Source organism: Pyrus communis, chromosome 16 (genome assembly GCF_963583255.1).
Source record: "Pyrus communis chromosome 16, drPyrComm1.1, whole genome shotgun sequence".
NCBI classification, from domain to species: domain Eukaryota; kingdom Viridiplantae; phylum Streptophyta; class Magnoliopsida; order Rosales; family Rosaceae; genus Pyrus; species Pyrus communis.
In genome coordinates, this window is record NC_084818.1 from 5,945,809 (window position 1) to 5,957,407 (window position 11,599).

The following is an 11,599-nucleotide window of genomic DNA, read 5'->3' on the forward strand; positions in this document are numbered from 1 at the left end:
TAGCGTAACAACCGATGCAGACCCCAAATTCCGTTTGTATAAAATCCATAGCAAATCCAAATACAATATTAACACAATTACCAGCTTTAGGCCCAAGGTAAGACCGTACAACCATATCAAACGACAAACGGTGATTCTCTTCGGACGTATCTGACGGTGTGCCGTCTCAGCCACAGCTGATACATCAACGTATAAAACGAATCGAACGGCTCCGGTGTCTCGTTCCACATAAAGTGCCGACTTGCAGCCACGCCTAATTGTCTCATCTTTTCGTGCCGCTCCCAACACGTGCGACCCAACACGCGCTTCAGGTCCCTCACTACCCCGCCACGACGTCCCACGAACAACGCGATCTCCTGCCACCTCAGCACGTCCGAGAACGGCAGGTCGTGGATCGGACGGTCGGTAATCACAACCGGCACGCACCCGAAACGCAGCGCCTCCCCGATCCCCGACACGTCGCCTCCTCCGTACTCGAACAGACAGAATTTGCTCCCACCGAGTCTGTCCGCGAAAGTATTCAGATCCGACGGCTTGGATTCGATCAGAAAATCGGGGTCGCTGCTCAGTTCCTTGACTAACGTTGACTCTTTGACCCAATCGAACTTGGCGTAGCCCAAGAAACTCGCGGTGTTGATCGTCGGCGCGGGAGTGCTCGGGACCGGCGGAAGCGAAATGTCCTTGTGAGGGATGAACTTCCCGGCCGGCGTCGGGAAGCACGAGATCTGGACCGAGTTTTTCTTCAACTCGACGAGATTACGGTCCGATTCGAACCCGATGCCGGTGCATGAGAGGTAGAAATGGTCGGCGCCGAGGGTGCGGTTCCAGTAAGGAAGCTCGGTGCAGAGCGATCTGACGAGGCGCGAGACGGAGCGCGGGCGGAGGTCCGAGGGGAAGGGGACGAAGAAGAGATGGGCTTTTTCGGGGTTTTCGGTGGGGAAGTGGCTGTCCTGGAGGCGCGTGTAGAAGAGCGATTGGGATGGGGAGATAAAGGGGAAGGTGCTGTTTGAGTTGTAGATGAAGATTTTGAAGGAATTGAACATGTTTTGGTAATTTGGGTGAATTGTGTTGGGTGGGAGGTAGGGGGGAGTGAGGGGTTGGGAATGGGCGGCGAGGACGGTGGAGAGAGAGAAGTGGAGGAGGAGGAGCCGGAATATGGAGGCGGTGGACATTTTGAAACGGCCAAATGGGGGCCCTTAGACTGTGAAACTTCACTCTCTCTCACTGGTAATGCGTGAGGTTGAAGACGAAGAGGAGAAGATTTCAATTGTTAAAGGGCCACGAAACGGTTTAAACTGTAAAGTGGTTGCAAGGTTGCTTCCCACCAGGAAGCAAGGCGTGGTCCATTTGTTTAATACCGAAAAGGATCCTCTTCGGATCTTCTTGGTGGGGATACGAGACATCAATTCATCGTATATCTTGCGATTATAAATTATTTAAAATTAAATATAAATAGTATGTAACGAAAACTAACCGCACAATATACGATAAACAGACATGATTGATTGATCTCCCGAATTCCCACAAAAATGATCATTTTCTAATTAATACAATGCTGAGATAATCATTGTGCTAATATAAAACTAGATTAGCGATTTTATAAGAATGTACTTTTTAGTGTTAATTGTTAATTGAGAGAACTAAATTTGTAGGTTTTTGGTAAATTAAATAAGATAGAGGTTAATGATTGAATTATCACTCCAATATTAATTAAGGTGCTTATTTTTTAACCTAAACTTTTATCTCTAATGTGGACCTCTCACAGCATCAACTTTTACGCATGGCATGTTTTTGCTCATGCATAAACAATTCTTATTTGGTGGCGTTGTAGTTTATGGAGTCATTAGATCGGTTAATGAATAAAAATTGCTAGTATTATATAAGAATGTAAGCATGTAACTTAAATAAAAGAGGGTTTTTTTTTTTTTTTTAATAAACGATATTAATTATACTAAAATGACATATTAGTGGACTAAACCTCATAACTAATTTGTGAATATAAATGCTCCAAATCAATGTCGTTATTTCGTACTTTTTTCGTTAACTACTCTTTTAGTATAGCGACATTGCATAAGCATGGGAGCAATGTGTCCAATCAAGGGTAAATTATATTTTACCCCTTCAAGTTTGGGTGCAATTGCAACCTTATACATCTTTAAAACATTTCAATTTCATACACAAACTTGTATTTTGTTACAATTTCATACATTCGTTAGTCAAACCGTTAATCTAACTAATGAATATATGAAATTGCAACAAAATATAAGTTTGTGTATGTAATTGAAATATTTTAAAGATGTTGTATGATGTTTCAATTGCATCCAAACTTGAAGGAATAAAATGTAATTTATCCAATTAAAAAACACCACGTAATAACCACCATAAAATCATGATGTGAAATCCTAACGAGACCATAAATATCTTTAAATAATATAATTTCATTCTGAATTAATATAAAGAAAAATTACGGGCCCTTCCATTATTTTTTCTTCTTCTTCCATAGGACCACAACTGCTCAGCATTGGTGAAAAATTAAGGGCCAATTATATTTTGTACCTAATTTGAGATTGTTTTTAAAATAGACCATCAGGTTTAATCTTCTCACATTACACTTTGAGATTTTGAAATTGTATCAATTTGTACATTTTGTCTATTAGAACATCGAACCCTCCATAAGGATCTCATGCTTACTATGTCAAAGCGGTACAACTATACAAATATGGTTTATATATTAGTTCATATAAGGATCTCATGTTCATTATGTCATAACGATGGATTAAACAATCAATCTAAATCAAAAGCATAATTGATATATTTTCAATAGTTTATAGTGCAAAAAGAGAAAATTACAACTTCCATCAAACATGAAGGGAATGATATATACTTAACTCTAAAACTAATTAACAAGAGCGTAGATAACTAAAGGTTCGTTTGGTATCCTACTGAAAATTTTCATCATTTCTAAAATTATTCTCAAGAACTATTTCTTAAAAGCATGTCTTGAGAATATTTTTTGAGATGACTCAAAAACTTGTTTGGTATGAAATGATTTTAAACCTTGACAACTACAAAATTGACATTAAAAACAATCATAGACACGCATGTCGATCTCAAATTGCAATAGACTGGGATGCAAAACCTAGACCTATAAGCTTCATGGTCTCTAAGTGACCTCCATTCGCGGCTCCCTTCCCCACCTTCTCTACGCCGGCGTTAACACCTTCCACGCCAGAAAAACCCTTCCCCTTCCATTGATCTCCCCAATTCCTCTAAGCTCTAATCCACAGCCAATCAGATTCTTTACTTCACCACCATATCTAACAGAGCCCAGCATCTCACTCCTATCACATCAACTCGGGACGGCACAACAACGTAGTAGCGCTAGCGCCGGAGTTGAACCCCCCACTCACGGCGAAGAGAGAGACGAGAGGTTGAGCGAGAAAGGCATAGTGGGAATCAAACTACCGAGTTTGTTTTGAAAACTGCGTTCTCCAGAGTTTAAAAACCTTTAAAACCTGACTTTTTGTGTTTCTAAGCTAATGAGGTATATATTGACCCAAAAACAAAGCTAATGAGCTGTAGGCAATTTTTCTTTTGTTACTTTTGAGATCAGTTTTTTAAATCAGCAATCAATCAAGAATTATTTTTTATTTTTTGGACATTGGGCTGCGAGTTTTATTACCAACATACATTTATAAAAGAGAGACCCACATACAAAACAAACACAACAACAAAGTATGGACCTCCAAAGTACCACAAAACCAAGCCCAACAAAAATATAGAAAAAAACCGTAAGAGCCTGCATCCTCTACTATTGCATCCTCTGCCGTTGCTACCATCAGGACCACCACCAAACTCAAAACGGTGGCCTGAAATCAATCCAAATCAAGCCCTGAAAAGGAATAAAAAGAAGACTTCAACAACCTCCAAAGAGCACATCGAAGATCGGCACCACGAATTGAAGGAAGCTTGTAGGAAACAACCCCCAAACGACAAGGGCAAGAAGGCCAAGTTGAGGAAAGAAGGTGGTGAGAACACCCAAGCATCAATAAAATCCAAAGCTCTACACATCTTCATCCTAAACGAGAATCGCGACGATTCGCGTTCACGGTGGTGATTAGTGGAACCTGATCTAGAGTGTGAGATCAATGGAGGAATGATCCAAGTGGAAAGGGTAGGGTGTGGAGCGTTGGAAATAAAGGTGGATGTAAACGTATGTGAAGGAGAGGGAGTTGGTGAAGTGAAACCAAAGGCACCAGAGAAAAGTGGCGATGGTTCAACCAACAAAAAAGTAAAGGAAAACAAGCATGAACAAAATGAAAGAAAAGAAATACAAAAGGAGCAAGGGGCTACCACCAACCCTAGCCATAGCTATGATCGATGGTAGCGAGGAGAAGAACAGAGATGGAAACCCTCACCAAGGAGGGAAGAACTCTCACATAAGGAGAGAAGCTCTCTCGCTTTTTAACAAGAATTATTAGTTTGTGATTCAAAAATCTTTTTCTAGTATAAAAAGTTGAATCCAAATAAGGTACCAAAAGGGCCCAAGATTTTGATGCATGACTTCCATGACTACATATAAGTTATTTTGATGATTAAAAGGCATCTGTCTGGGTGGTGTAGTCGGTTATCACGCTAGTCTCACACACTAGAGGTCCCCGGTTCGAACCCGGGCTCAGACACTTTTTTTAAATTTATTTTATAATAATTTTTCCAATTCCTCGTATATGGGCCTAAACTTGGCCCAATCAAACACAAGCCCATCCGCAAAGCAGCTCACGTGGTATCGATGATCCAGTCACGTGCAACAGGTGGAAAGCAAAGCAAACGCGCGCAGAGAAACGCGTTAATACCGGCCAGTCGTCTTGTAGTCTGTGTTCCTTCCAAATTACGAAAAGCAACGTCTTTTCTGGGACTCGCCTCTCCGACTCAGTTTCAGCTCCCGACTCGAATCCCTCGAACTCGGAATCTCAAGCCCAGCGACTCTCTGAGCCTCAAAACGCAGCGTTTTGGTTTCCGTCTCAAATGGATGAGTCCTACGCTGGCCTCCCCACCAGCCACTTGCTCGGCTCCGTCCCTGTAAGTTCTCTGATCGATTTTACTTTTGATTTTTGTGTAATTTTTTTCCCCAATTCGCGAATCGTCGAATCGGACTTGTAGGGTTGTACATGGCTGATTGGGTGTATCTAGATTCGTTTTGCATGAGTGTAATTTGTAAGCCAAGTGATCTTGGAGCCCGTTTGTTTCCTGAGTAAATGAGAAGTGAAGGAAAAGAAAATTTTGGAGGTCCGGATAATCAGTGGTTTCGACATTTTTTTGATTAAATTTTTGCCCCTTTTCTGAGCTGCCAATGGTTCTAATTTGAGGAATTTGAGGAATTTCTTACAATTAGTTATGATTTCTTGATGCATTTCCATTTATAAATATAACTAATTTCCAATTTAAGCAACCATTCTCTAACTAGTAGTTATTTTTAATTATAATTATCATGAATTATTTTAGGAAATTAGGACATATCCCATAAAGCTAGTTTCTTACATTTGTGAAAGAAGCTGAAATTTGTTTGGTAAGCTTTTTTCTGTGGAACTATTTCTGTGCGGAATCCCTCGAAGCGATTCAGGATCATGTCCTTTTGAACTAGCTTATTTAACTATCCACTTTCTACAAACTTGCTAGATATGTGCTCTAAGTAGTAGTTGTTTTCCCTCGAAATGTTGAATAAATCACATATCTTTGCATTACCTTTTTTTTTTTTTTGCCTTTTGGGTTTGATAGGCTGTTACTGAAGATAAAGAAAAGGGTACCACAAGTTATGAAGGTATTATACTTGCTCGCCGTGTTTTAAATTATTTTCTATTTTCTTCTTCAAAGTAAAGGTTCACCAGAATCATTATTTATTTCCTACTTTAAAGAATTTTCTTTTAACCCGTGCAGCACCTGAAGCGAATTTGCAAATCTTCCCCCCAAATAATAATCGAGGAGAGAAAGGGGGCGGTTATCAAACTGTTGGAAGTACAAGTGGTATGGCATTCAAATGGCAATTTACATTCAAGTGCTTTATATGTAGATTTAGTTTTTAAGAAAACAGCAAAACTTAGTCAACCAATCATCCTCATTTATTTTCTGGTGAATTTCGTATTTTGGTTGATTTTTAGGGACGCTAGAACAAATGTGTAACATACTAGAATAGACTAGAGTGTCAATTTGAGTGCTATAAAAGCATGAAACCTAATTAATTTTCAGCGGAACAAAATCTGGAGTTATTTTCTATTTCATAAACTGCACCCCGTTTGTGGGGAGTGCGGGAGGATTTGAACCTCCTTCCACCCCTAGTTGAGTTTTTCATTGCAGATTGATGTTAATGTTTGTGTCTTTGTGACACTGCACATGATTTTTTATGTACATGATCAAAGTTATTATGCTTTCTTATGACTGATTGAAACAGTTCTGGCATGTTATTTTCCCCAAGATATGTTCTTCTCTTTCTATGTTTATTTAATCTGCCTTTTTTGTTTCTCTTGACTCTGTAAATTCTCTTTATAGATTTCATTTGCAAATTGCAATGCTGGCTACTTTATTTACTTTGTATCTAATTATCTCTTCTTCTGTCTATCCACGCAGAAACATTTGAGCAACAACCAGCCAACAACTGGAGGGGAGTATTTAATATCGCATCATACACACAATATTTCAATGTGGATACAGACGTTGTCTTAAACAGAATGCTTAGTTCTCTATATCCCCATAATGGAGATTTTTTCAGCAAAATTGATGCCAACCCTGATCTGTGAGTTTCTGGTCTTTACTTCCAATATTTCTTTATCTTTTGTTTCTTGTTCATGTTTTTTCACTTCTATATTAAAAAAGAAAGAACCATGAGCCTCAGTTTCTTTGAAGAGTTTGATATTCTCATGTAGGCTTTTGAATGGAGTTTGCTGTCACTCTTATGCTTTATTCAGTTTTAAAATCTGGTAACATTATGTCAGACTGTGTCTTGTACAAATTGAGAAATACATACACAACGTCCTCTTCTGTAACATCGCAAGCTTGGATTTTGAGTTTTAAGTTTGCATTGTCTCATCAGAAAAAGTTATGTAATCACATGAAGGAAATTGTGCAAAGGCTAATCTCAAGGCAATATGTTTTTGTATTGGTACAGAAATGAGTGAACGTGAACATCTAACATTTCGCTTTCTTCGTGTGAGTTTCTGTAATGTGTAGATATGGGCTAGTCTGGATTTCCACTACGTTAGTGTTTGTGCTTGCTGCACTTGGAAACTGTGCCACCTACCTCATGGACAAGCGCACTGATAGCAGTACTGCTTGGGATTTTAATGTCAGTTATATGAATATGGCAGCCTTTTCAGTCTACGGTTATGCAATTTTGGTGCCATTGGCATTCTATTTCTTGATACAGTATATGGGCACCTCAAATGCCAGCCTAGTTCGGTTTTGGTGTATGTGGGGATACTCTCTCTTCATTTTCGTTGCAGCCTCTGTAAGTACCTGCCTCCCCTGCCTTTTGTTAGTTTTTGTGTATTGCTTTTTCCCCTCCTTTTTTGACTCTCCGTTGGAATATTGATAATCATTGAAGGGCCAAAAGCAGAAATAAGTAATCTTCCTTGGGATGAGTTGCAAATGCTCTCTCGATAATATTCAAATATTTGTGCTGAACTGGACTAGTCCAAAGTTCTTTTAAGCTCAAATTGATCTGTAGGCTAAAACGTTTCAACTTCCTGGTTCTTGGGGATATTGAGCGCTGATTAATTGACATTTTGGGAAATGATGTTCGGCAGGGGAATTTCTTCCTGCCAGGCACGTGTATTCATTTTCAAGCAGAACACTGTGTTTTAGCTGGAACGTTATTAGCTAATATCATACAATTTATTATTCTGTCATCTGATACTAATTAATATCATACAATCTATTATTCTGTCATCTGATACTATTTCACTGGAACATTTTCAGTTTCTGTTGCTTATCCCAGTTGAGGCTCTTCGGTGGATCATTATACTTCTCGTTGGCGGGTACTCTGCTTGCTTTGTTGCCTTTAATCTCAGGTCCAATATGGAGGGGAATGAACTTTCAGTTGTGGTGATCGCTGCATTTCTCTTGCAACTGGGTCTGGCAATCTTCTTTAAGGTCTACTTCTTTCCATAAGCGTTACTAAGTGCGGTCAGTCTCCGAATTATGAACCTCAACCAACTGTGTTTACTTGATTTGGGGTATTTATTTTTGACGTTGGCCGGAGTAGTACTTCTCTAGAGTTGGGATTTTCCTCTGTGTTCATATTCCGCTAATTACTCACTTGGTTGTATTGGAGTCGAATGAAGAGTGAGTGCCGCTGCGCCGATTAAATTCTTTGGAAGAGAGAAACTTTGGCCCTGATGAGTAGGACTAAGCTTGTATTATCTGCTTTTGTATTGGCTTAAGTAAGATCATAAATCGCTGTTTGTGTTTCACGTTTTTTCCTTGATCTTATAATTTTCCCCTTCAAACCTGAGTTTGTAAATAAATGTCTTCGGAGAGGTTATTATGGTATTTACACTTTAACTTGATATCTTATCCGTTCTTTAGAGCAGTTCCACCGGGAGGTGGTTAGGCCGGCGGGAGGTGGTTAAGCCGGCACTCAGCCAAAAAACAAGACTGGCACTTAGCCAATCCACTCCAGCCCGTTCCATTGCCTGGCACCCAGCCCAAGCCGGTCTCCAGGCCAGCCTAAAATTGACAGACCTTGAGACCGGTCGATCTGACGTCAGTGTGGCATCGGACGGCATATGATGTCAGGCTTTTTTTTTTTTTCTTGCGCCAGAGAGGGCGTTGTGGAGGTGAGAAGGACGGGAGGACGAAGCGACGGCATCGGAGGTGTGGAGATGCAGGAGGATGAAGCGACGGCGTTGAAGGACAGAAGGTGTAGATGAGCTTCTTGTTGAGGTTGGCTTGGGATTTGAAGGACAGGAGGGCAACGGCGTCAGAGGAGGTTCGGAGGCGGCGGTGGGAATGGATTATCTGTGCTGGGTGGATGGCGTGCAGGAATGGAGGGGAAGGGAAATGTGGAAGATGGGAAAATAATAATTTTTTAATAATAATAATAATTTTTTTTTATAAAGTCAGAAAATAAAAATAAAAATATTATTTTTTATTATTTTATAATAATAAAAATAATATTTTAATAAATTAACTAGGCTATTTTTTTTAGGGGTGAAGATGCTTTAGCCTATTACTATTCACTATAGTATATTACTATTCACTTGAGTGGATAAATGCACTGGGTGCTGGTGCAAAGTCTTAGGGGTGGAATGCTCTTAGAAAATAACCCTGATTTATTATTGGGAAATTGGTTGAAATGATTAATTTACAAATCTTAATTACTGAAATGACGACATATTGATTAAATATAGACGAGATATTGAATTACTTATCATGATATATCGATTGAAAAGTAATCATTTCAGCAATAAGATTTGTAACCTTATCATTTCAGCCAATTTTTCGTTGTTTTTATTTGGCTCCTCACAAAGTAAGCCCCGTCGTTCTCCAAATTTTTGGACGTATCGAATGAATTGAAAAATATCAATAATAAAAAAAAAAATAACAAGGATGCGTGGAAGGTAAAAATCGGTCTATGAATAGTACTATCTTACTTAGTAACACTGTAAAATGATTTACACACTTGTTTTTCTCCTTTAACCCTTCCCTTTTGTTTACATCTATTGATTCTCTTTTGATTTATTAAATTCAATGATGATAGAAAAAGAACGGAGTGCATTTGAAAGAAATGAAATACGGAAATCACTTTCTTCAAGTACTTATCTTTCTTTCGAGAAAACCGGACGAATATACGTCACACATACACAAACACATCCACATTGCCACTCCGCCAGACGATCATGAACCCACAATACAGTTCGTTAAATGGTTGGTAAACTTTGCTGTCCTTGAATCTTTGAGACGTGCCACCATCTAACGCATGACCTTTACGGCTAATTACACGACACATAAACAAAAGTCATGAGGACTGAGCAACCTTTGGTGAATCGAAGCAGACAGGTTCGCAACAGATGCAGCTCCAACTGCTGTTTGCCTTTCCCTGTCGTCTCTGCACTGCAAAGATATTAAACCCCTTTTAAAACTGTTACATGTTTGTATGGATTTGAGAGAGGATTCTTTTTGTGAGGATCTCAGGAATCCTTCAATCACATTCGTTTATCGTGCCTCATGCGATCAATTTTCGTCAAATATTGTTTATATTTAATTTTAAATAAAAAAATTACAATAATTTATAACCACACAATATACGATGAACGGATGTAATTTAAAGATATTGGTTTGATTGGTACACAGTTACTTACACATGGTTGGTGTCAGTTTCGTTGAGATCACGAACTCGGTATTTGTTCTGATTTTGGTGGAGACAACTTTTCTCTAGTGTCAATGAGAGAACCCACTTTTCATGACTTTGTTTTAATGAGTAAAACGAGGGAAGTGTTTTGTGGGTGATAGATGTTTTAGATGTGAATTAGGAAGTGTTTTTTTAGAACGGTTGATATTTAATTCATTCTGTATCTGCCAGAAGAGAAACTGTTAATTGTTCGGGATAAGGAGAGAAATTTTAGAAGGACAATCTGACCAGCCACATGTCAACTTAATCATTTTGATATTTTTCATCGTTATAGTTAATTGTTAGAGAAAAGAAGCATCGGTGGAGATTAAACGACGTTAAAATGCATAAACATGATTTTTTTCGCTACTGCAATAAAGCGTCATCTACGTAGTGTTTGATTTAAAAGAAATGAAACTTTATGAATGTGCGCTTCTATGCAATTAAGTAATAACGACCTATTTAGTGTGTTGAAGCAAAAGAGTCTAGTTTATAATTTTTGCAAGATTCTTGAAATCTTAGAGACAGTCTTACTCCACGTAACAATTATTGAAATCAAACAGCACATAACAGTAAACTCATTCCATATAAATTAATATGGGACATACCAAACTTGAAAGTTTTTACAAATAAAGAGAAATATTATTACATTAGAATATTAACTGGAATGCTTTGAAATAGGAATGAGGATCTTTGGGATCCTCAAATTGTGTCAATTCATCATAGAAATCTTTTTAAATATTTTATTTAAAATTAAATATAAATAGTACTTAACGAAAATTGATTACACGATATATAATAAACGAACACGATTTAAGAATCTATAAAATTCTCACAAAGAGAATTCAAAAAGCATCGTCATTCTGGAAATAGAACAATATTAATCACCTTTAGTAATACACTTTTGCCTGCAACACCGAGAACCGCACGAAATGTGGATCTAATCACAGTGCCATCTTTGGCGTACTCGTCATCTTTTGTCGTCTTGTCCACGCCTCCTGCCCGCCTCTCCATGCGTCCATACGCCGCTTAATTTTTTACGCTCACAAACCCTAGACCCTGCACCTCACCACTCAGAAACCGACACATCTCTCTGTTCTAGTCGAACTTCCCATACCACCCTTCATCCACCATCCCACAACGTCGTCTCTTTGGCGGCAGCGAAAGCTGTTAGGGGCTGAGGGTTGACTATTTGACTTCCTCCCCAACTCTACCTGC

General features: G+C 38.8%; 2 protein-coding genes and 1 non-coding gene across 3 annotated transcripts; 2 read left to right on the forward strand and 1 right to left on the reverse strand.

The window, feature by feature from the left end:
• Positions 1-116: 116 nt before the first annotated feature.
• LOC137719689 (probable glycosyltransferase At5g03795) lies at positions 117-1,172 on the reverse strand. The gene has a single exon (XM_068458733.1). The coding sequence runs from the start codon at positions 1,170-1,172 to the stop codon at positions 117-119; it is 1,056 nt and encodes a 351-aa protein (XP_068314834.1).
• A 3,436-nt stretch (positions 1,173-4,608) lies between these two features.
• Positions 4,609-4,682, forward strand: TRNAV-CAC (transfer RNA valine (anticodon CAC)). The gene has a single exon. It is a non-coding gene; the product is annotated as a tRNA-Val (tRNA).
• A 190-nt stretch (positions 4,683-4,872) lies between these two features.
• On the forward strand, positions 4,873-8,541 carry LOC137720597 (uncharacterized). The gene is made up of 6 exons (XM_068459688.1): positions 4,873-5,079; positions 5,776-5,818; positions 5,935-6,021; positions 6,622-6,787; positions 7,222-7,498; positions 7,969-8,541. Exons 1-6 carry the CDS (start codon positions 5,026-5,028, stop codon positions 8,158-8,160), a joined length of 819 nt encoding a protein of 272 aa, XP_068315789.1. The 5' UTR covers positions 4,873-5,025; the 3' UTR covers positions 8,161-8,541.
• The last annotated feature ends 3,058 nt before the right edge of the window (positions 8,542-11,599 follow it).